The sequence below is a fragment of the Mus caroli genome, chromosome 12 (genome assembly GCF_900094665.2).
Source record: "Mus caroli chromosome 12, CAROLI_EIJ_v1.1, whole genome shotgun sequence".
Classification (NCBI taxonomy): domain Eukaryota; kingdom Metazoa; phylum Chordata; class Mammalia; order Rodentia; family Muridae; genus Mus; species Mus caroli.
This window is the reverse complement of record NC_034581.1, coordinates 77,592,495-77,618,467: the sequence shown is the minus strand read 5'-3', so window position 1 is coordinate 77,618,467 and position 25,973 is coordinate 77,592,495. Positions and strand designations below refer to the sequence as shown.

At 45.3% G+C, this 25,973-nt stretch overlaps 1 protein-coding gene across 1 annotated transcript in view; it reads left to right on the top strand.

Moving 5' to 3' along the window:
• Dpf3 (double PHD fingers 3) overlaps positions 1-25,419 on the top strand; it is a 275,179-nt gene extending 249,760 nt beyond the window's left edge. The window contains exons 9-11 of the mRNA XM_021178797.2: positions 11,242-11,354; positions 21,238-21,319; positions 21,826-25,419. Coding sequence (XP_021034456.1) covers positions 11,242-11,354; positions 21,238-21,319; positions 21,826-21,896 — 266 coding nt within the window. The 3' untranslated portion in view covers positions 21,897-25,419. The remainder of the gene's footprint in view (positions 1-11,241; positions 11,355-21,237; positions 21,320-21,825) is intronic.
• Positions 25,420-25,973: the final 554 nt, after the last annotated feature.

Below are 25,973 nucleotides of genomic sequence, written 5' to 3'. Positions count from 1 at the left end.
TCTCTCTCTCTCTCTCTCTCTCTCTCTCTCTCTCTCTCTCTCTCTCTCTCTCTCTCTCATATTCTCTCCCTCCCTTCCTTCTTTCCTATCTTTCTCTGTGTATCCCTGGCTATCCTGGAACTCACTTTGTAAACCGTGTTGGCCTCGAACCCTCAGAGATCCACCTGCCTCTGCCTCCTGCACGATGGGATTAAAGACATGCACCCCCCACGCCCAGCTGTGCATCTTTCACTAGGTTCTTTTTTCTTACCACACTAGCTCAGTTTTTCTCAGTGGGTTCTGTTCTTTGCACTTTTTTACAATGCCTTAACTCCCACCCATTTCCTACCTCACATTCCAATTTGTTTTCTCAAGGTTATTTGGCTTGTGGCCATCCCCTAACTATCTCTCCGTGGTCCAAAGTCACCTCTGACACCCAAATTTCATAAATTTACATTCACAGCATGGTCTTCTTGCTTGAGTGCAGAACCATATTCTTACTCTAATTCTGAGACATCCCCACAGAATACCCCACAAATGGAATGTGTGTAAATGAAACCTGTTATTATGTAAAGCCAGCTATGGGGGTACTTCCTGAGGGAAGCTTTGGCCCCCACAGCCGTTTGAGTTCTGAGACATGCATCACTGGGTGGTTCCATGATTGTGAAAATGTAATAGAACTAAACCAAGGTTACTGTCATATCACTGAGACATATAATCTAGCAGGACCAGCAACATGGTATAATGGCTCCATCATCAACAGGAATGCCATGGTACAGCACACAGCCATAGTCAACATGCCTTCCATCTCCATCTCAGCCAACATGCCTGTTTTCTACTCTGTGCCCACCATGACATTGGTGACATTTTTGACTTCTCCATTTTTTTCCGACTCCTGTCCAGGCAGACATCATATTCTGCTGATCAAGTCTACCTTTCAAATTCTTCCAACTCTACCTTTACTCCCAACACTAATAAGCCTTCCTTTCACTTAGGACCCTGCTAGAATAGTGTCTCAGAAAAAGGTCAGATTTGTTTGTCTTCTGTTGTGCCCAGAACGTAGCGTGTGCTCAGCATCCATTGCTGGGATACTTTCTTCATCACCTCCGCTGTGTTTGCTCTCTGCCCTTCCCCCCAGAGTTACCTTACAAATGCACGGCTACAGGAAAACGATTGCTCACAGAGTCACACTAGGATGCTCATACCCACAGTAGAACCCGCCCCTTATCTTTTCGTGGCTTTCCTTTTATCTTTGATTACCGTTGACTTTCCTCATTTCTTTCCTTGGCTACTCAGCTTTGGCTGAATGGACCTCGTTCCTAACATTTCTTGCTATTTCATTTCCCTAGTACAGTTCTCCTCCTTTTATTATTTTACTTAGGCAACTCCTACTTGTTCTTCAAGGCTTGACTCAAATGTTGCCCACTCTAACTGGCTTTTCCTGAGACTCCACAACATGATTTACCGAGTCCCCACCTCAGGGATTTTCTTTCTTTCTTTATTGTAGTGCTTAAACACATTGAACTATAGTAATTTTTAAAAAGTGTCACTCCCCCACCTAAAATAGTTATCTGTTGCTCAGTTGGGAGAGGATCTAGTCTTAGTCCACCTACATATCCTTCGCAGGATTCAGATCCTTTCCGGATGTTGTCATACTGTACCCAGATGTCTTCCCCCATTGCCATATGGGCCTCACCACAGGGGACCTCTCTACATTGAAGTTACCTTGTGTAGTATGAGAAAGCACAGGGGACAGCGAAAGCTGGTCTTTTATAACTTAATGTTAGAAGTGATCATGACCATCAATGTCATAGCCCACTTGTTAGAATTGCACTATAATGTCCAGCCCATAATGGGTGAGAGCGAACGACACAAGACTGTAGACACCAGGGAGTGAGACCAACTGGGAGAATACTTGAGGCTACCTTCCACACTTCCTAAACGCAGCCTTCTAAGATAGGATTCATGTCTCATTTGTTCTTAAAACTTGAGCCCCGAGTACAGTTCTTGTCCCAGAGAAGACATTCCTTAGATTTGGTCAAATGAAATGGGCTCTTTTTTCCCCCTCTGAGCCAAATCACCACGAAATAGATTACAAAGTCAGAACCCAAAATTAGACCAAGATTACTTAACAATGGAAAAGAAAGTACTGAAGCTAATGCCATCTTCTCTTCCCAGGCCCTTCCACAATTGTCTTCCAGTCTTTCCTACCACAGATAGAAAGCAAAAGATCACCGGTTTCCCCTTTGACCTGGCACAACTCTATGCAATATCTTCGATAGAAAAATGGACGTACTGCCCAGTCCTCAGATAGTTCAGGAACTTAAGCCACTAGGGAATTCATCTTCTACTCCATGGCCAATCCTGATTAGAGGGCCACAAGCAATCAAGAGTTGACTAAATACTCTTTCCCGGCAGTGATCCCTTTAATTACAGATCTCAGCTCTCCTGGGTCTACTCAGGACAGCAGGAAGCATAGTAATTAATCTCTTCTTTGAGCTCACATTCCTAGAAAATTCCAGACTCTTTAGCCAGGGCCCATGACTAGATGCTGCTCCTGATATCTTGAGAGGCCTAAAGTGCACAGCCAGTATTAAAGCTTTGCATCTGAGATTGATGGTAGGCTCTGCATGACCATTCAGAATGGTCCCCACACACTGTGGGTGAGGGGTGAGGGGTGAGGGGTGGACATCACTCTGGCAGATGGTAGCCAGAAGCTTAGAATTCTGGGGAAGAATTTAAAAGAAGAATCAGCTAAATCCCTCCTATGGATGTCACCCATCTCTCACTCCCTGGCTGGCAGTATCCTCATGTCAAAGGTAACAACTACCTCAACTTGGATCTCAAACTCCCATAGAGGGAGTTTTACCAAAGACTTTGGTCTGCCTGCAGATCCTAGAGAGGCTCAGATGTGCAGGCTGACCTTACCTTGTGGGATGAGTGGGATGACTTATGGGAAAGGATTTTGATTTCTAGTGCTTTTCAATTTCTGTCGCTTTCTTGTCATGGGTGTATTTGGTGTCAAGCTAAGACAGGGTTTGTCAACATAGATGCTGAAAGTACTTATTGGCTGTTTTAATGTCTTCTTTTCACTTTCTGTTTTATCCAGCAAACTCTAGAAGATGACTCCTTTTTCTTTTTCTTTTTTTCCTTCTCTAAATGGATAGTTAATTTGGGATCAATAGTTATCTCTAAATTTATCATGTATGGGTAGCATAGAGTGAGGTAGATTCATGACCTACATAGTGTAATCCTATAGCTTAATATATCAGTAATATAATGCCCACAGAGGTGAAGTAGATTATTTAAAAGACTTGGCTGCTGCAACACATCTGAAATTGCCACAGTTGTTTTATCAGGATCTTGTTGTGTCCCCAGTACCCAGAAGAGTGCTGTCACATGTATTTATCCAACAAAATCCATCAAAAGAATAGATAAACAAACAGGTTGTCTTTGACCCTCAGTTGTTACATATAATTAGTTAGGAGCAGTGGGGTCCTTACTGAAACTGGGCATTTTACGAGTGTTCTGTCTTGGGCCCAAATTAGACAAATCAAGTAGGTCCCATAACTCCAGGTCCAGGTCCAGGTCACACCATTTCACCCTTAGAGGAAGGACCTACACACAGTACCCTTAGGTTTCTGGATAGGTATAGCCATTTCTAGGAGCCTTCATCTTGAACCCTATGCGTCTGTGCAAACAGGAGCATCTCAGGCCATTTGTGAATGGCCCCATGAACTGCTAAGTCCATCAGATGCTCCCCCAACCCTCTTGCATGAACGTGCTAGGTGTGGTATTTATAGTAACAATTGGTGCAACAAACCCTCTGGCTTAAGAGTCACGTGATTCGTGGGCATGCTGTACAGCTTGCTGGCTTGAGGGCAAGGATTAGCTGACCTCTAAGAGGAGCTGAAGTTGCCACCCCGTGAGTTGTTTTTGCCCGAGCCAAAGGCAGCCACAGCTCAGTCCGTCATTCATTTTTAATGGATTTTTGTTTGTTTGGTCTTTGTCCTTTCCACTCTCTTTCTCCTCTTTGTCTTCTTTGAAGTACATGAAAAATGGTGAGAAAAAAGGGAGCCATTCAGGTGCCCCTAGAGCGCCGTTCCGCTGTAGTCATCAATTTGCAGGAGTCTCGGGCAGTGGTGGTAACATCTGGGGCATACAGAGGTGAGCCTGTGGACCACTACAAAAGATTAACAGAGGAGGGCCTGAGAAAGAACCCACGAGAAGAAAGTGGCTGTGAGCACAACTGTCGCAGTGTATATGTAAAGAGGTTGGGCTCTTTAAAAACAAAACAAAACAGTTTGTATTTATTCTCTGACAATCTCATACAATGCATTTTGATAATATCAGTTCCCAATTCTCCTCTCCCAGGCTGCTGGGCCCCCAACACGCATTTCCCTTTCATGTTTTCATCTTTTTTTCTTTTAAATAACTCTACATGTGCTGCCTATACATGTGTGTTCGATGTGTATCAGTGTCCAGTTCCTGAAGGAAAATGACTCCCCTTCTCCCGGCAGCAGGCACACATGTGTGGTGCCTGGATTGAAGCCAGACCTGAGCACTTGTTAGGTAAACACTTTCTCTCTATGATCTAGCTCTGTGAGAGCCTGGAGGCTTGATTGCCTAGAAATGGTTCACCCCTTCGCAGATTGACAGTGAAGACTCAGAGCTCCCTTCCCTCCCTCTGGTAGGCTGGGTGTTAAAGCAGAGAAGCAAAGCAGGATGGGAGGGATCCAGGTAGGAGGAGAGAAAATGAGAGCGAATGGCTCTGATTGGTCGAGTTCTGTTCCCAAGGTGATAGAGTTACTTTTCTTTTTCCTCAAGTGACATCGCATTTTGATTGAGATTTGATTATTCTTGACATAAATTCTCTCATTAAAACTTTGTATGTATTTTCAACATGTCAATGTCATTTTTGTGCATATGGACATGGAGAACTATTTAAAATTTGAGCCAAATTGTGTGTGTGTGTGTGTGTGTGTGTGTGTCTTTAGATGGACGTGTGTATGTGCACAACATGTGGAGAACATAGGCTGACACTGAATGTCTTCTTCCACCATTTCTACCAATGTGGCTAGAGTGTGTGCTCCAGAGATCATTCTGTCAGTGTCTCCCTGGCTCTGGGATACAGGCATGCACAGTGTGACTGCATTTGTATTTATTTATTTATTTATTTATTTATTTATTTATTTATTTATTTATTTATTCTTATTGTAGTTATTCTAGAGAGGTGCAGGGGATTGAACAGAGGTCCTCATTCTTGCTCGGCAAGCACTTTACCTGCCAGGCCATCTCCCCAGCCTCTGGAGCATTTACTCATGAGTACACACAGACTTGCCTCTGGTACTGTGTCAGGTGAAGTGATGTTATGCATTTAGTAATATTTCTAGAAACTAAACAGCAAGCCAAGGGACACGGTTTGAGTTTTACATATACTTTTTAAGAGAACCTCAGATATCCAGGTTCTTCCTTATTGAGAAATTATTTTTAAAAAGCTCAACATTGACAAATAAGGTAATAGAACATAATTAGATGTTTATAACTTCACAATGAATAAGTAATAGAGCCTGCCAGCTTCGCCTTTCTACATATCCTCTTTATTTATGTTTTAAGCAGATACCTCATAGGGTAAGTCCACCTCCCAACTTTTAATTTAATTGGTGATGTGGCTTACCCAAGTCCAAATTAAATATTGGCAATGATGAAATCTAAAAAGCCTTCTAATAGAAAGCATAACACAAGAAAAGCATCATAGTAGTTTGTGTATTTATTTCTGCCCAGGGTTGGTTGGAAGTGAACCGAATTTCACTGCGTGGGAATGTGTGCTGCATGAAATTGACAGGTTAGAGACGTGTTAGCTTCTAAGCCTCAATCAGAACACGAGCTCAATCAGTGAGGTGTATTTAGTGTCATTTCCTCTAAAAGGTTGGAAGTGTTCAGGTGTGGGGACAGTTATGTACGAGAGTACAAGCGGGGGTGTGTGTGGTTATGAAACCAACTCTGGTTTTTTGCCTGGAGTTTTCTGTCTGTGCCTCCTGACTTGAATCCATCTGAGCCCTTTGGGCTCATTGAATTCATCATTGAATGTGCTCATCCCCCAGGCACAATGCTCTGTGAAGTCAAGAAATGGGTCCTTTGGCAGGCAAGGCAGTGGTCACTGCTTTAAGACACCCATCTTTGCTCTCCTATTGAGCTGTGGTATCGTGAACACCCTGAGCCTCACTTCCTCAGTCTGTCTTCTCATGACTGGGAAGTTTCCTATTCTGCATTGGCTTCCTTCCCCACCCTATTGCAGAGATAACCCCATGAAGCCAAACCCTGTTATATCTGAAAGCCCTGTTCAGGGGTTAGGCTTCCAGAATGGGTGGCTGTGGGTGGCATGGCCTGTTTGAGCTTCTAAGGAGGGTTGGAATCAGTTTAGGAACAGATTGGTAGGAATGAAGAATGCATCTTCATCACCAAGTTCATTATTGGATCTGACCTATGAACATGGACTTGATTTTTAATGATTCTATTGGAGTGAATCACACATATAATAGTTTCTTCTTGCCTTCTTCCCTCCATCCATCTCTCCTCTGTTTTCCTTCCTTTTCTTTCTCTTTCCCTCCCTCCTCCTTCCCTCCATCTTTCTCTTTCTCCTTGCCTTTTGTGCTATAGACAACCCAGGTTCTTGAGTTCACTAGGCATATAGCCTACCACTGAGCTAAAGACCTGACCAACACTTTCTAAATCTTTGGCAATTGGAATCTTAGAAATGTCTCATTGACTAATTGCCCTAAGGGAACCTGAGTAAACTGTCTAATTTTCAATACATTTGCTTTAAGATGGAAGGCTGAAGAGATGGCATAGTGGTTAAAAGAACTTACTACTCTTGCAGAAAACCCGGGTTCAGTTCCCAGCACCCACTGGGTGGCTCACAACCATCTGGAACTCCAGGTCGGGGCTCTGATGCCTTCTTCTGGCCTCCAAGGGCACTGCACACACATGGTGCATTTATTTACATATATGTAGTGAAACACTCATACAAAAATAAAATAAAAAGAAATTTGTAAAAAAAAAATTAAGAAAATGTCCTAATTTCCAAGCAACTGCATTTAAAGATGGTGGTGAGCTTTACAAAAGATCAATCAAGTAGGGAGTGGTCTCAGTAAAGTGCTTTACAGGGGCACCGCTCTTCTCTTCCACCCTTAGACTGGAAAGACTTGTGCCTGCTCCTCTCCTACTTACATGGGCTTTGAGCATTAATTCTGGACAAAGCCAGTCCCAGCATGGAGACTTTGAGGCACGCTTCCAGTCTTTCTTTAGGAGCTTTCGTCCAACAGTGTGCACCCTTATGTTCTTTCCATGGTCGGATTCTTGAAGTTTTACATAACAAGTGTTCCTTCTAGTTTTGGGAGAATGGCCAACTTACTGTGGAGGCACAGGTAGATAACTTAATTCTGGACTTAGTTTTAGGGGTGCCCTATCTGTATAGCTACTAAACTTTTTACACTTCTTCCTTCCTAGTAAAGAAGTTGTAAGAGCATTCCTGTCGCCCATTTCCCTCTCTCATTTGAACAGTGTCTTGGATTCTGAGCTGGTCCTCTACCACAAAGTGGTAAAACATTATGAGATTATCAAGATATTGTTATGATGAGGATGCTGCAACTCAATTGCGCAGTTCTCAAATCTGAACTTTGTAGATGACCATATTCCGTCTCAATGTCAAAGACTGGACATGCCTGTAGGAGAACTTGGCCACAGAATAGGCTGCTGACCAGCATTTGCAGTGGCAGACGTGTGGATCGCACAGTCCACCCAGCCCCACCCAGGCAGATGCTCCAGTGCAGCTGCCAGCTGAGTTCCAGGCCATGGCATGTGCTGACCTTCCTTCCTCGGGAAGATGGCGCATGAGCAATATTATTAGCAGGACAGCATTTGCGCTGATCTGTCAACACTCCCTCATTCAGACAAGATTAGGCACATTCAGGATGATACTGCCACAGACAATACTCCATCGTCTAGGGTCTTTATGGAACAATGACAAACGGGCAGTGTCACACTGCTGACCCATTTTGGAAATCTCTTTTGGCTACAGTCACCCTATACTTGCCCAACTTGCTTCTTCTGATTCCTCTACTGGTTCTTTTTGCCATTGTTGTTTTTATTTTATTTTTAAGCTAGGGTCTCACTATGTAGCCCAGGCTGGCCTGGAACACACTGCCCTCTTGCTCTGGGCTGAGATTTATAGGTGTGTCTTCCATCCCCAGCTCTTCTGTCTTTAAATACATGATTCTTCAAAGCTTAGTCCTAGATTTTTTAAAAAAATCTTTTCCCCTTTTCTTTTCTTTCTTCTCTTGTTCTCCTTTCCCTACTTTCCCTTTTCCCTAAATTCAGTCTTAAGTTCTTTTAGACAATGTCTCTGGGTAGCCTTGGCTGGCCTAGAGCTCAGAGAGACCCACCCCACTGGCTCTGGAGCGTTGGGATTAAAGGTGTGCCATCACGCCTGGCCTTAAGCTTCTATTTCAAATCCCTACTTGTCTTTTGAACTCTCAATAATATGTTTGATGCCCTGATCCAACTTGCACTGCTCAGAACAGACTGGATCCTCTTCGCCAGGATGGCCACACGCTCCTTCTATGGTGTTTCTCATCTCGGGGGTCTTCACTGCCCTCTACCTAATTTGTTCATTTGCATTTTTGAGGGTATTTATCCAGATGAATCAATTCCCATCACTTATTTTTTTGTTTCCTCAAGTTTTCCACCTGAGCTTGGTCCTGGTCCTCCTTGTCTCTCTTCTGTGGGCTGTACTAGTCTCTAACCAATCCTGGCAAAAATTCTTGCATCTCCTCAGCCTCACTGCCAATTCTTTTTGGGCCTTCCCACCCCTGCTTCATCCTAATGATGAACATTTTCATTTGTGTATTCTTATTTTCAAAGATCTTTTCATCTGTTTGGAAGTAACTACAGGTTTGTATGAGATGACGGTGATCCCAGGTGCCATTCCCCCAGAGATGAGCATCTTAGATCCCTCATACGACAGCCAAGCTATTGGGATCCTAGGCCCTTGGTGGGCTTTGTGGTCTTATAGTTTTGGATGCCTATGCATAGCTGTAAATGTTTGATGACTCCCTCTGTGTAGTTCTGTGCCATCTTATCACACACATAACTGCCAACATCCAAAGCTCCATCCTCAGCCTCAAGGTCCTCTGTGCCCAGGAATGCTTCTTAAAAAACAGTCCTCTGGCCTCTCTGTTCTGCTTGAAAGTCCTCAATGACTTTCTAGGCCCAAATGCTTAAATAAGGGCTGGAAGCGCCTATTTAGTCTGGCGTCAGTGTCTCCTTGGTGGCCTCCTGCCCCATCATTTTGCAAAGAAGCCTACACTCGTGTTCATTGGTCTTTCTCTTCCTTCTTCCCACCCAGTTAGCATTCTCAGGAGAGTTTCCTTGACCCCTCTGGCTGGGAGCTCTCATTGGTTTTCTTCCCCAACACAGTTTTTGTTTTAGGGTGTTAGTCACCCACTAGTGATTAAATGCAGGATTAGTAATTTGAGGTCTCTTTGGAGGGCTTACTTAGGGTGTCTGGTCCCTATGCAGTATCCTTTCTATCGAGTGTAACAGCCAGCTTAGCAGCTGCTCATGAGACAGTTGTGGAGTTAATGACCACTTAGTGTAAGCTGGCTGTTTATGGCTGCAGTGTGACCCAAGGCCAGGGAACTGGACAAAGCCACCTTGCCAGGTGAGTGTATATCCTAGAATCCTAACTCCATCTTTTCCAGCAATGTCCTGTCAGAGAACCTAGGCACTTGTGACCCATACCACTGAGTCCTGAAAATGTGCCCTTATTCCCATTCTGTTTTCACTTCAGGAGGTTAGCATAGGGAACGGCTTGGCTTGCATTCTCCCCAGATAGCACTGTAAAATGTATTCCAGAAAAATCAATGGGATATTTATGAAGGGTGTTAGTTTAAGGCTTCGTTCTGGCCTCTTCTCCTTGCCCTGTCCTCACACCACTGACTATTTCTCCTCCAATGCTAGCACTCAGAAACCTCAGTGTGGTTTATATTTAGGGAAGCCCAAATCTGGTAGGTCCTTATGCTGATGGATTAGACAGTATCACCCAAATGAGCATGGTCTGATGGGCTCTCCAAAGATTCAGATGGGAAGCATGGGGTTCTTGCTGGGATATGGCTCTGCTGAGGGGGGGGGGTTGGCACTTGGAAGTCTGTGAGCACACTTGGTAAGTGACGCTGACTCTGATTGGCGCACCCTGTTTATAGTGTCCTTGAAAGGACAAAATACCTCACATAAAAGAGGCAGCCCAATGCTCTGTACAGAGGGAGCTCTGGAGGATGAAGGCCCTGGGCTAAGCTGCTGATTCTTAACAGCACAGTCAGTGCTGGGTTTTGTCCAAGCAGGTCACGGCACTGGGAAACCTGGGAACCCCATCCAGTTTCTCTTTCCTGACAATGAGAAGGTCAAGGGTCTGCCCTTTCTATAGCTCCCAGCTGTCCGCTCACTGTCGGCTTTGCTCTTCAGACTCCGTGGGGGCTGATGGAGTCCTGCTTGGTGGGTCAAGCCTCAGGCATCCCTTCAGTGCTATGTGATCTCTGGTCACAGCTGAAAGTCCCTCTCCCAATCCAGCTATGACACTTGAGATGCAGAACAGAGGTAGAAGCAGAGATGGATTATTTTAGGACAGATCTGGTCATTTGTTGGGATAGTCACTCCTTGGCCTTCCCTGCCAGACCCCTTTCTTTTTGTGTCCCCGTGACTGTTCAGGGTTTGGGCTTTTGCTCATCTCTTATCACAAAAATGTCATCTATTACCCTTAAGCACTGTCCCTGATAACCCTATACAAACCTGACACACTCAGGCTGTGTGAACAGGAAGTCCTAGCTCTAAGTAGCTCTGAGAAGTTGTCCTGTTCTGGCTTCAGCTGGGGCTTCCGAGGTCATGCTGATTGATATCGCCCACCAGGCCGCCTTGGGCTGTGTGCCCCATAACACCCTTTTTAGTGCTTTCTGGTGACTGCTTCCTGCTCTACTTGTTGCACCTATGGGGGACATGGCTCTTAGGGTAAGAGAAACTGGATGGTACTTAGTAAGAGGGTGAATGCTCATCTCTCCATTTGGCTTCTATCTGACATGACTAGAGGTGGTAGTGTTAAGGGCTGAGAGCAGAGCCCTATTCAGACTCGCAGTCTGTTTCCCAGCCTGTGGTACCCCTGCCTCCCAAATGCTGGTCTTGTCCTAACATCATTGTTCTGGCTTCTTTCAGGTCATCCAACTTGCCTGCAGTTTACTCTGAACATGACTGAGGCAGTTAAGACCTACAAGTGGCAGTGCATAGAGTGTAAATCCTGTATCCTGTGTGGGACCTCGGAGAACGACGTGAGTTTGGGCTATCCTGGTGACAGGAAGAGATCGAAGGGGCTGTGCATCTTCTGAGAGGTGGAGGGGAGACAGAACTCTGGGCACTGGGTTCCTGGAGAAAATGACAGTCTTTCTAGCCTCTACAACCCTTGGGACCCTTATACTTTTGCCTTGGACCTTGGGGTCCCTGTGCTTTCAAGAAGAGATGCCAGAGGTGGCCAGTAGGGAATGCCTTTTTGGCCATCACCCTTAGCAACCTGGCCACTTGCTCTCCAGAGTTCAGTGCCTATGATAATGACCAGTGCGTTGAATGGGATGCTGTTGGCTGTTTCCACCACATTCCAGTGCATGATCTCACTTGGATGATACAGCAAACATGAGAAATACAAATACTCAACAACTTTTTTTTTGTCATGAATGATTTCAAACCTGTACAAAGGCTGAAAGAATAAGGAAGCTGATACACTCTATCCCAGCTTCAACTGTGGACATTGAGTCCAATCTTATCTCAGAAGTACTATTATTTTATCCTTTATATGTACACTATATGTAAGTGTGCATGTAGGTGTGTGCCCATGTGTTTGCACATGTGGAGTCTGGATTTCCATATCAGCTGTCTCTTTCTCTCTCCATCAATTCCCACCTTAATTTTTGAGACCGATAGCTCACAGTTGACCAAAACTCCTCAGTTGGGCTAGCCTGGCTGGCCAGTGAGCTCCAGAAGGCCTTCTATCAGCAGACATGGCTTCCTGTACACTAAGCTGGGATGTCCGGTGTGCACTGCTACACCTAGTTTTTACATGGGTGCTGGGGGCCTGAACTTGGGCCCTCATGCTTGGGCAGCAGACATTTCACCAACTGAGCCATCTTCCCAGCTGGTCCATAGGATGTTCTGCAAGCTAGAGCCTCACGGTTACCAACACGTGGACAATTTTACGGCACAGAACTCTATTTCAAGCCTAAAATCATTTAAAAATATTGCAATCGATCACCTTTAGGACATGTATGGAAAGCATATACAAAACACACAAACTTTGTCTTTCTTTTTGGATTTCAACTCAAAGATGCCTCATTATGTACACACAAATCAGAAACACTTCTGTTTCAGGATATTTAACCTGTATTAAGAGACTACTTTCATGTGACATGACAGTATGTCTGGGAAACCATAGAATCAATGATAGGGCTAACTTGGATCTACAAAGTGAAAGCTAGGGACTGGGGAAATGGCTCAGTGGTTTAAAGCACACACTGCTCTTGCAGAGGATCCACGTTCTGTTTTCAACATCTATACCACACTGCTCCCCACTGCCTGTATCTCCAGATCGAGAGGGTCAGATACCTCTCGCCTCTGCCAACATCTGTTCTCAGGTAGACATACCCACATACAGACAGACAATTAGACAGAAAGGCAGCCATAATTAAAAACTAATCTTACAAAAGTAAAAACTAAATCTAAGTACGTTTGAAACCACAAAGGTCAGGTGGAATGATGTCCTATGATATAAAATGATTCAATACTGCAGAGACATCAGCTATGCCCATGTTAATTTGCAAATGAACATCAGGAGCAACAACAATATCAACAAGTTTGTTCTGTGCAGTTAGGCCAGGTGATACTTATGTTCCTATGGAAGGAGAGGAGGAAGAGGAAGGCCGAGGAGGTTCAGAGAGCAGAGGAAGGACCAAGGTTTTGTCTAGACTGTAAAGGGTTTTATAGCATGCAAGAAGTCCTGAGTTCAATCCTCAGTACAGTAGAAGACAGGCAGAGTAGTGCACCCCTGTGATCACAGTGTTTGGGAGGTAAAAGCAGGAGGATCAGAAATTTGACATCACCCTTGCCTACTTAGTGAACTTTGGGCCAGCCTGGGCTACATAAAGCCTTGACTTAGAAAAGAAAGGTGCCAAGGAAATTCTGATAAACTGCTCTGAAAACAGGAACTAGCAGACAGTAAACCCTTTGGAGCACCCCCCCCCGCCCCCCACTCCCAGAGTGGAACACTGTGGTAGTGATGTGTGAATGGACAAATAGACCAGTTGGAAGAGAATAGAAAGCCTATGAATAGACCCACCTACATAGGGGAATATGGTACAGGATAAAGGTTGTGTCTAAAATTGCCATGTCAAAGATAGACTTTTTAATGAATGATGCTGGGACAATAGGGGAGCCATTGGGGAGAAGACAAAATTAGCTTCATATCTCACACCAGAGGCATAAGAACAATCTCCAAATAGACTGGGAATTTAAATGTAAAAAACAAGACCAAGGCAGTACCAGATTCTTCTTTCAACATTGGGGAAGGTTTTCCAGTTGACTCAAAAATAGAGATGCAATAAAATGAAATACTGAAAAATTAGGCTCCATGAAAATTTGCATAGTTAAAACCATGATACAATCAAAGGATGGCTGAGAAGCTGAGAGGATGTATCTGTAACGAGTGCAGGTGAAGGTCCAGTGGCCCCAGGATATGAAGAGCTCTGATGAATAGGAGACAGAGAAGCAGGAACTTGATCGACAAGGAGAAACATGCATGAAAGATGATTCTTATAAACAATATAAGAATGAGCCCTAAGCCTTGAAATAAATACTCAAACACACTCACAATGAAAGAGACTCAAAACACAACCAGGATCCTGTTTCCCGCCTATCTGACAGACAAAAATTCTCAAGTATAACATTTATGAAGCTATGGGATCACAGAATGGTGTGCAAAGAGGTATGGCCCTTCTGGGGCAAGGGATTTGGTGATCTCTAACAAAACTACTATATTCTTAATTTTGGCTGAGCCAGACCATCTGTGGGAATCTACCCTGAAGGGTACATCCCACTAATTAAAAATATCAGAAATAACCTCTGTGTACTTGCATAGAAAAGTGATCAGCTAGGCATTGGTACAATTGGGCAATGAAGTACTATGCGGCTGTGTAAAGAAAAAGGAGGATATCTATGCATGGATGTGTAATAATAATTTCCATAAGTGGACAAAACCAAAGTTAAATGCAGCATATATTGATAGTAGTCTGCATTTATTGTATGAAAAATGTTATATAAGAAAAAACACACATATATGTGCACACTTATGTAAAAGAATAAACAAGGAGGTGACTATCTTCAGGAGTGGATGGAAATTGGGAGAAGAAAGACATGATGTGGGGACGGGTGGGGCTACGGGAGGAGCAGCATGGCCTTGGGAATACTTTAGATAGCTTGGATCAAGAGAACGTTCCATAGAAATGATACCTATTTAATGCTAACCAGGAGGCCAGGGAAGCCGAAATAGAGCAAACAGTATCCAAGGAATCCAGCTATACAACAAGCAGACTGCATGACCAGACTGGGGAGCGGGTAGAATAGTCAGCCTAAGTCCTCTTGGAAAATGGTGTTTTGACTGCGCTGCAAGACTAAAGACAGACACAGCTGCACTGCAAATGCTGTGCCCTAGCTAGATTTATTTTCATGGGTATATGAATTAGTAATTCTGAAATGACTGCATATGTGCTATGTCTAAATGAGTAAATGTTGAAGAGCCATAGATCTAAAAGCCAGGGTAATGGAAAGAGACACAGAGACCCACAGCCCAGCAGTAGATGAAGCTCAGGGACTCTATGGAAGCATTGAGGGAAGGATTGAGGAACCGGAAGAGGATGGGGACTCCATAGGGAGACCGACAGACCGACAGAGACAACTAGCCTGGACCCTTGGGGGCGACCAGAGACTGTACCACCAAGCAAAGCAAACATGGGCTGAACCTAGGACCCCTGTACATATGTAGCAGATGTGCAGCTTGGTCTTCATGCAGGTCCCCCAACAACTGGAGCAGGGGCTATCCCGAATATGTTGCCTGTGGGTCTCATTCCCCTAACTGGACCACTGTGTCTGGCCTCAGTGGGAGAAGATGCACCTAGTCCGGCAGTGACTTGATGAGCCGGAGTTGGGGAGGGATGGGGGTGATATGCATAGGGGGCTGCCCCTTCTCAGAGGAGAAAGGGAAGAGGAATGGGAGGAAGATCTGCATGAGGTGGTACTTGGCAGGGCGGGAGGCTGATACTGTGATAAAAAGTGAATAAATAAATTTAAAAATAAAATGACAGTGAAAAAAAAAAGAATGACATAAAACAGGAGGGAACAAGCCTGAATCCTGTGACTTTAGGCTGGAATGTGTGTGTGTGTGTGTGTGTGTGTGTGTGTGTGTGCGCGCATGTGTGTGTGTGAACTCATGGTTAATATAGGAACTATCTTTATGTCTATACATATAGACCTCAATATGGATGCATTCATATCTACCTACGTATACATTTATTTCTTAGATCTTTTGGCAAAGTTAGTCAGCTTCTCATCAATATAGCAATGTGCCTAAGACAATTAATTTGTAAAGAGGAAGGAATTATCTAACTCATGGTTTTGGAGGTTATAAAGGTTTCAGTTCAAGATCAAGTGGTCAAGTTGCTTTGGAGTTTTGGTGAGGATACTAATCAGGGGATGCATGTAGCAGGGAATAAAGCACTCATATCACAAAAGAGAAAGGGAGAGGGAGGGAGGGGGAGAGAGAGAGAGAATATGAATGAGAGGGGATACCTGGGTCCCACAGTTCCTTTCAAAGTATACCTGCACTGATTTAGGTGCCACCTTCTAGGGGTCTCTGGCACCTCTACAATACCATTGCCCTGGGTACCAAGCTTACATAGACCTTTGGGGAACATGGCCTATCTTTAGACCTAGTAAGGACCTAGAAATGAGGAGGACACCCAACGCCCAGAGACTGGTTCTAAGTAATATTCTTTAGTAAAGAGTGCCAGAGATCCTTAGAGAAATGATTGGTGCCAGGACTCAAGTACCAACTACAAAGGGCATGCCTGAAATATCTTCTGATGTCAGAAAGTAGGGTTGTGCTTAAAAAAAAAAAAAAGGAGTGTGTCTAAAGGAAAAAGAACCAACCCGAAGGAGTACTTAATGGTGAATAGGAACAACTGAGAAAGAAAACAATGATACTGCTGTCTTGTAATGTAAAGATTGCACAAATATCCATTCTTATGTTATAAAGTTGAAAGGATGGATAAAGGAAGGAAGCCAGGGAGGGAGGGAGAGGAAAGGATAAGAAGGCAGAGCCTACTTCCTTAGAGAAGCATTCCATTGAATAAATACAGAAGCAGAAATCACAGGCCAGCCTGCAGTTACGCAAGAACTGTTATACTATTCTTTAAAATGTAGTGAGTGAAATTTGGTAAAACAGGGGCTATCTGCATAGTCTCAAAATATGTCTCCGATTTTATAGTACCAAAGGAAAATTAGTAACTTCACTCACAGTCATCACCTTAGTCTTCATATAGGGGAGAAAATAAATCTAGTCCGAAACATCCAGTGATGTTTATAAAATCCCCAACCACACCCTTCAAAGGCATCACGTTCCTGACAGCAGAAACAGCCCCTGTGTGCCTATGAAGGGCTTTCCTCAGCCTTAATCAGGGAAGTGTCAGCTTTTAGTGAACAGAGGTGTATGCAGACTCTCGGTGGTACAAGATGCTGAGGATCTAGAACCCTAGAGAAACATTTACAGCGCCCTCTTCAGGATCAGGCAACATTGTGGAAAGAATGCAAGCACCAAAGATGAGGTCTCGGACATGCTGTCCTCTAAGCTGGTCATTGCATGGAAGCCATGAAGGCATGCCTGCTGTGTACTGGCCCTCGGTCATCACAAGTCAGACCCTTCTAGCAGGCAGCTACGAATGGAATGGGGCTCACAGGACTCTATCACTGTTGCAATATGGGCAACTAGCAAATAATGGGATTGGGGGGTTAAGTAGTATCTACTTGTGTGCTGACTGATGGGCCCACCAGACTCTAATGGATAATTGCAAACCTAGGGTCACACAGATGCCCCAGTTAAACTCTGTGGGATATAAAAGAAAACAAAACAAAATGTTATGAATATGGTGAAAGAGATTTGTAAGATAGAGTGGGGATTCTTAGGGGTGGGAGAGAAATAAGAGAGAGGTGGTGAGGGAGCCCAACCAGAATATATTATAAACATGTATTAAACCGCCAACAAATACAATTTATTAATTAAAATTTGTCAAGGTAATGGAAGATAAACTGGAAATGTCACAGATTGAGGGACACAAAGAAAACACAACTAAACCTAGGGACATAGCCGGACTTGGCTGAGTGTTTACTTAACACCTATGGAGCCTTGGGTTCTGTCTCTGGTACTGTGGGAACTGGTTGTGGTAGCTCACACCTGTAATCCTAGCATTTGGAGGTAGAAGAGGAGAGTCAGGAGTTCAAGGTTGTCCTTGGCTCCATGGTGGTTTTGAGGCCAGCCTGGGCTACGTGAACCCTGTCCCTCAAGATACAAAGAAGGCCAGTGAGATAGCTCAGTGAGTAGAGGCACTTACCTCCTGTCAAGATGTCCTCTGACTTCCACATGGATGCTATAGTATGTACCCCACCCCCAACAATAAATAAGTAAAAGAACAAACAAGCAAACTGACCCTACCCCCCAAAACCAAGAGAGTACATGCTGGATAGGATCCTGGGAAAGAGGAAGCAAGGGAGAAGATGGAGGAAATGAGAGCCTTCTCTGTAGACCAGTTAGTAACACTCACTGGCAGCCATCTCTCCTTCCACAGTTCTATCTATCGAAGAAGATAGATGTTACTGTTTGCAAAGGCTGCAGAGAGAATAGAGACGCTGTCATGCCTACAACTTTCCTCTAAGTCTACGGTAGTATCAAAGTAAATAAAAGCGTCCGATTTCCCTAACATCTTCCTCAGTTTTAAAAATATTTTCTTTATCAACTGAAGAAGAACTTAAATATATTTTGTTTCCATCCATTGCAGTCAAAATTCTCTTTGGTCTGTGGGAACATTCAGGTTGGAGCCTAAGCCCTTTCGACATGATCCTGAGAGCTTTTGGTAGCTTCCTTGCTTTTGGACAAAGGAAGCTATCTAGACACTTCACATAATGGTATAGAACCACCACCTCCCAACGTCTGCTGGCCTAGAGAGGCTAGTATTTACAGCGTTTGTCATTGTCTCAGACATTTCCAGTGACATAGTGAGAACATATTTTTGTTTATTTAAAAGATAAATAACTGAAATATTTATCTACTGAAATATTTCTAGATTGCATCCAAAACTAATTATGCATTTTTTTCTATTAATTCACTGATCTCATGTCTCTGCCTTCCTTCAGTCATGTAAAACGTTTTGCTTCTCAATGGATACTGTCACATCACACATCTGATACACATACAACCAGCTATCTCAGAGAACCAGTTCCAATATTATCATCAATAATATAATTGCCTAAACACACACACACACACACACACACACACTCACACACACACACTCACATTTAGCCTTCTTGTTAAGATCATGTATTAGCTGCATACTCCAGAGGTAGGGGTGGAAATATAGGTAGAAGCCAGACTAGGCTATACAGCAAGACCCTGAACCAAATGAAAATCAACATAAAAAAGATAAGTAGTCACCCAAAATGCTCGCTATTTGTAGTTGTGTCATTAGATAGACATACAAGTATATTCACTTATGGAAAATTCACTTTTAAGAGCAGAGCAAGAGTTTAATTTTGTTTTATGACTATACAAAATAGTTCTACAAATAAAGCTAGAAAGAATAATGCAATCAGGAAAATCTAGCTTCCGCTTCCTGATTTGCTAGCTTCCTTCTTTGCTTACATATGGCCCCTTAAAAAGTATGAAGGTTGTCTTTACATCTCATTTAAATGTAAGCATGTGTGTTGTATACTGGATCCCAAACCAAATGGTAAGAGATAGATGTGTTTTTTCCATCCTGAATTTTTTTTCATTGAGTATCCCAGAAGTCCTTCCACAGTGATCTACAGCGATACTCTTTATGGTTTCATGGTTCTTTGTTTTATTCAGCTGGTCTCCTTTTGGCTGACGATGGAGTCTAGACTTTGGTCTTATTGAGAGTGTAAACACAGAGCCTTAGTGGGAGCCCATGGATGAACAGGGTTGTTGCTGGGACATTGGGGATTTTCTTACACGTCTCCTGCCAGTCCCAGAGTGAGATTCCTACCCGACTAGCACTGTACCCTTCCATGGATCCAGCCTCTTAGATTTTGGAGTTAGAGCTCCTTTGAAATTGTATTTTCTGGAAAGGAGATGGGAAAGAAGCAACAGCAGTGCGAGACAACTACATGTGACAAACGTGTTGGTGCCCTCATACACTTGAATTCTTTGGGGGCAGGGGAGTCCAATCTAGGGTGATCTTCCTTTTTGTAGCCTGTGTTAATGCTGTGGCAGGGATTACTGGTGTCTTTAAGACATCGCTAAAGTCACTTGCCTCCATAACCACATCATATCACTCCACAGCTTCCTTCAGCTTTGATGCCACGGTGTACCATCTGGGAGTCAAGCTGGTATGCTGGCTTCCACTCTCTTCCCTGACTGGGCTTCTTTTGATCTCTTTAGTCTCTGTTGTCCCTTAATGCTGATGTTGTGACAATGTGTTCTTGACTTTCTCCGGGTCACTGATCTTCAGTGAGAGCTGTGGATTCACTCTATTTTCATAAATGCACATTTTCTCAAAATATACATTTCTACCTGTCTACATAGTTGTGCATATCATCTCACAGACAGCCCTCCACACACACCACTTCAGAGACATCTGCTGTCATACACTCTAGACTTCCTCTCTTAGGACCGCCACTTGCAGTCAAACCAGCAAAAACCAGCCATAGCTCAGGCCTAGGCCTCTGTCCTGATCTCCAGTCTCCAGGTCAACCCTCCCTGGTGACCTTGGATCCATAGTTGAAGCTGTCTTCTCTCTCCAGCCCCCATGGCCACTTTCCCACCCATGTCCCAGTGGCTAACTATTCCACAGCCCAGACAACCACACCAATTGGTGACTGTTTCCTCATTTCACTGCATCAGTCTTACTTCAGGCTGTCACCACCCTTCACCTGTATGACTGTCTTCTACTTCTAGAACCAACCAATATATTCCTCCTCCCACAACCCTCAAGTTCCAGCTCCTAGCCAGGGAGGAGGCTCTTCTTAACACCTACATTTAAAGCCGGACGCAGTTCTGAAATGCCACAGATGCCACCACCAAGTACAGCTGTTGTCCATTGCACAGATGGAAGAGTAGAAATTCAATCCATGTTTTAGGCCATTGTCACATTGTGGGGGTGGAGGCAGAGAAAGCCATAACATTACTGGCCATAGGAGTTCAGGACAAGGAATCTCTGTGAGTTTGAGTGTAAGGTAGCCATCAGGGAAGACTTCTAAGATAGTAAGTTGAGAAGGGCCCTATACTGGATGGTTTTGTGTGTCAACTTGACACAAGTTAGAGTCATCAGAGAGAAAGAAAGCCTCAGCTAAGGGAATGCTTCCATGAGATCCAGCTGTAAGGCATTTGCTCAATTAATAATCAATGGGGGAGGGTCCAACCCATTGTGGGTGCTGCCATCCCTGGGCATCCCTGGGTCCTGGTTCTATAAGAAAGCAGGCTGAGCAAACCAGTAAGCAGCACCCCTCCACGGCCTCTGCCTCAGCTCCTGCCTTCAGATTCCTTTCCTGTGTGAGTTCCTGTCCTGACTTTCTTCAGCAATGAACAGCAATGTAGAAGTGTATGCTGAATAAACCCTTTCCCCTCAAACTTGCTTTTTGGTCATGGTGTTTCTTCACAGTGATAGAAACCCTGACCAAGACAAGCCCAAAGGTGGTGAAGGATTTGGGGAGGCAGAGGGTGAATTTTAAGTGTCAATGAAGTATAAGCCACATTTAAGGGACAGTGAGGAGCCTAAATGGGGCCTGGAAGGTTGGTCTATGGAGATAAGAGAGAGGAATAAGTGGGAGGAAGACACTGCCCTCAAGTAATTGCATCTCTCTCCTCCTCTCTGTATCTGCCAGGACCAGCTACTCTTCTGTGATGACTGCGATCGTGGCTATCACATGTACTGTTTAAATCCCCCAGTGGCTGAGCCCCCAGAAGGTAATGATGATGAACTCAACACCACCACCACCACCCACCTTTTATTGATCCCTTATTATGGTGCAGGCCTTGTGCTATGGTCTTGTCGTACGTAATTATCACTACCCAATGAGGTGGGACCAACTACTAAGAAAGGGCACAATGAGGAAAATGAGGCACAGTGCGACCAGGTGAAATTTTCAACGGATTGGTTAAAGACATGTTTCTTAGATGTGTGGCTGTGACACTGGGGGTTGTGTGGGTGTGAGCATCAAGGGAACTAGTACAAGTTCACTATGGCTGGCTATGGGGTACAATTAAGGGGTGGGGCTTTTCCTAACAGTTGCTCTAATAGCTCTGCATCACCTTTCCACTGAGCAATGGACTTTGCTTGCCTTCAGAACAGAGACTTGGTCTCTGCATTATAAGAATTGAAGGAAACAGGAGTTACCAGACCTTGAGGCAGTGAGGCTGGGGTCCTAGAGTTTGGAGGAATGCTGCTACTGATGTCATTTTGTCTCTTATAGGAAGCTGGAGCTGCCATTTATGCTGGGAGCTGCTCAAAGAGAAAGCATCAGCCTTTGGCTGCCAGGCCTAGGGCTCCACCCAGGTCACAGAGTGCAGCCCGCCACTAGAGAGGCTGAACTGAAGCCCTGTTCAACCCAGATGGAGGTCTCCTCCTGTATATGCACACAGACCAACTACAAGGAAAATGAATAGTTACAGAAGGGAACGGAGGGAGCAAGGTCTCCACTCACCTCTCGCCCTACCCGTGACCTCCCACCCCACACATCCTTCAGCCAGTGCTTCCTCATTTCTACCAGCGGGAACTTGGCACTTTTGAGGAACAATCCAGGCCCGGCTCTGTGGAAACTTCCTCATGTTCACCGTCACAGGCATCCCTCTTTGTTGCTTCCTGTTTTGGAGGAAGCCATTTTGTGACTGCTCATCAACCACTCGTGTGTTGTTTGGTGGGGTTCTTGTTTTGTTGTCTATTGTGTTTCAAGAATTTATCACAGAGTGTCCTCACCCTTAGCTTAGGCTCTTCATCCTGAAACTCTCACAGAGGAACAAAACGCTGTGGTGGGGAAGCTCCTGCCTATTATGAGTCTCACTGGAAACATCCATGTTTGGAGGCCATCTTGAAGACAGAACTTGGAAAACGTCTTGGTTTTCTTAGTCTCTGCTGAGAAGAGGAGTTGTAGCGTTTGAGCCTTGGCAGTAGCATCCCCAGCTGCAATGACCTTGATCCACTGCACTGCCATTTGATCAGGGGTTCAGAGGGCCTGGGAGATGGGAGGAACACTTGGGACCCTGCTATAGCCAGCCAGTATTTGCTGTTCCTCAGGAGGGACTAGGTGGTTCCTTGACCTTCAGAACTGTGGTGTCCTTGAGGTGAGACAACACAGTCTCTAAACACAGAAAAGTGCTGAATATCCTGCCCCCCAACGGAATTGAGCGTGAAGGTCTGGCTCAGTCTCTGGGGGGTGGGACTTAAGCTCTGGAGAGGTGGGCAAAGGATGCCCATTCAACAGTCCAGGGTTGGTTAGAAGAGACTGTATGTAGCTTTGAGAAACCCTCCCAGTATTGATGCTATACTATGGATTTCTTTTCTGGGCAATTTCTTCCTTCCATGTAGTATATGTTTGCCAGTGACCACTGAGATGTGACTGGAAATTTTAGAATGGAGAAAAGATGAACATTACTTAACCAGATCATTGGGCACAGTGATTACTTGTGACTGGGTGGCAATGATTCAGAACACATGTCCGTTCTTGCACCCTCAGCTCCCCCATATGGGATGGGCTCTCGTTTGAAGCAAGGTTTCTAGAAGATGTAGAAGGTCTAGATTCCGAGAACTCTTGTGTGTCAGAAGAGAAGCCTTGAGGGCTGGAGTGGGCTGGGCTGCCTTTGACGTACGGCACCAGCATGATAACTGACACATTTCTGGAAAAATCGTTTGCCCAAAGGGCAGGTCTCCGTGAGCAGGACCCTCGCGCATGCTCGGCTTCCCTGGATTCAGCTCCATCGCTGTGGTCCAGCAGCTTGCAACAAAGGCCTGGGTTATTTTTAGTTGTCAGCTCCTGAAGAAGCCCCTGGAGACCTGGGCTGGCTGGGCCCCTCTGCCCAGCGGCAGCATGGCCTCTGCCACTCCACAGGAGTCATCCTCCCCCTGGCTAATTGCTCTTGGCACGTGGACCCAGGGCAGCCTGGCATGGAACCAAGCAGTGTGACCCCTCCCTGCAACTTCTTTGCAGACTGACCTGTGGCAAGAGAGTGGGGGTCACTTTCCTGCAGGCCCTGTGGCCTCTGAGCTAGTTCCATGCATACGAAATGATCTCATTTAAAGGGCCCCTGTCCAGAGAGCATCTGTCTCCTCCTCTCAAGCTCTCTTCTTCCTCCTGCTGGTTGCTGTGCCTGTGTGGATTCAAAAGACCCAAGGGAGGGCTGGAGGAATGGCCCGTCTCCACGGAGGGGTACATCCCCTCTCCAGACTCTGCGGGCTCTCTCATTCCACAAAACCCGAAGCAGAGTATCCTCAGAGACTAACTACTTGTTTGGGGGAATCATATTAAATTAATTTCAGAAGGGAAAAAAGGCCCGAATGTTCTGAAATGCTATACAAGCTTAAAAGTGGGGGAAAAATAAGTTTAAAGCCCTCCATCTTTATGCTCTGAGTCTTGACAGGTCCCCTTCTGGAGTGTATATGAGTCTGCTCTCTACAGAAGTGCAGGTGTTCTATATCCAGCCCTGCTTGGGCCCAGCATAGCTGACAAGGATCATGCCTCCCTAGCCCAAGGCAGCAGTTGGAGCTTGTCCACCATGGCGCTGGGGCTGCTCAGGACTCTTAAAGGCTCCTGGGGTCCTTCTCTTCTGTTTCACTTGGCCTGGAGAATGGGCTCAGCCTTTCTGCTTCAGAGGTTTTGGTTTGGTTCTCCATGCAGAGAGAGTAGGGAGAGCAGCTCAGCTTGGAGATGTCGTGTCAGGGTATGGCAGGCGAGGTCTCCAGAGCCATCCACCTGCATCGGAAACGGAAGGTGTTAATGAAGTAAAGTTGATGTCTTCTTTCTCAGAGCCCCGGGATAAGCAGCAATCACAGGGTCAGGGTTCTAGTGTCCCCTCTACCCCTGGATGGTGTGTGACCTTGGACAAATCACTTAGCATCCTCAGGTCTCGATGTACCCATCTGTGAAATGGAAATGAGAACACTGGCCTTTTCTATTCCACACTGACAATGGGAAGAATAATGTTACATAAACAACCAACTGCAGAGCTAGGCGTGTCTGTGGGAACTCCAAATGCTTTTTGAAGCCACCTTCTTGTGGCCAAAGCTAGAAGCCTCCTTGGAATCTCCCTTTTGATGGATGGAGGCTTACATGTCAAGGGCCAGGTTGTCCATGGTCAGGCTCCTAAGCCAGGGCTGTGGTCATGGGGACCGTGATTTGGCTTGGGTGGTAATGGGAGGTGCCCAGGGTTTGGGGACTTGAGGACAAAGATACCATAAATGCATGTGCATGTGGACAGATAGACACAGACAGACAGACAGACTACACACACACACACACCCATCAGCATGATTAACCACTTGGAATGGGAGCCGACTTCTGTAGAGGGCACTGTGCACTTGTTCAAATGTAGTAGTCTCCTTTTAGCTGGTTAACTCTGGTCAGGTGACTTTGCCTCTCTGAGCCTCACTGCCCACGAGTGTGAGGCAGAGAGATATGGCCTGTCTAGAGATCTAGCAGGGCTAATAAAGTAGTTCTCGCTGAGAAGTGTCATGGTGCAGGTCTTGCTAACAATGGGGCTTCCAGCCTGTAGTAGCCACTGCCATTCTGTCCAGAGGTCACTAAGAGGAGACAATGATTCTGTTGAGGACCCCTCAAGTCCCTGACAGTGTTATTCTGCTCCACTACAGCCTTACATCCTTATGTGGTGGCTGAAGAACTCCGGTTGGAAGATAAACTCTTCTTTCTTTCTAGACACTCTTGAGACCCTATATTTGGGACCTATAGTAAATCCAGGACAGGCAACGGGCAGGGAAAGAGGACTGGAGCTCTAGATAGGGACCTGACATTCCAGTCTTCTTTCCCAACCCCTCCTGACACCACTAGAGGCAGAAGCCAGCCAGTCTCCAGACTGCTGTGCACTGTTGCCTCAGGATCAGATGGGAACCTGGGTCTAGGCAGAGAGAGTCGCTGCTGCCCTTGGCTCAGCCTGAGAGACCCTCCTATGACTAGGTGACTAGGGGGTCAGAGGGGGTGGGGGGAGGAGAGGGATTGAGAGAGAGAGAGAGAGAGAGAGAGAGAGAGAGAGAGAGAGAGAGAGAGAGAGAGAGAGGAGATTCTGATCAGGGATCAGGGGAGCAAGAGGAGGTTTTGCAGAGCAAGAAGATATGGGTTTCATTCCTGGTGCACTTTAGTCTCCAAGAACAATCCCTTCCAGCCCCCGCATGTATAAGTCCAGGTATTTTAAGGAAGAAAACCAACAGGACTGGAGTTACTTTTCCTATGGGAGCCAGTTCAGTGCAGTGAGTAGAAGAAAAATCACGGGTAACCCCAGGCTGCCACAGGCACAGCTGAGGGTCTGGTACTTTCCTCTTCTGGGTTACATGTTCAAGGCAGTCTTGCTTGGCTGGCGGCTGGCCCAGGCAGGGTCCTGAGAATCCCCTTGCCTT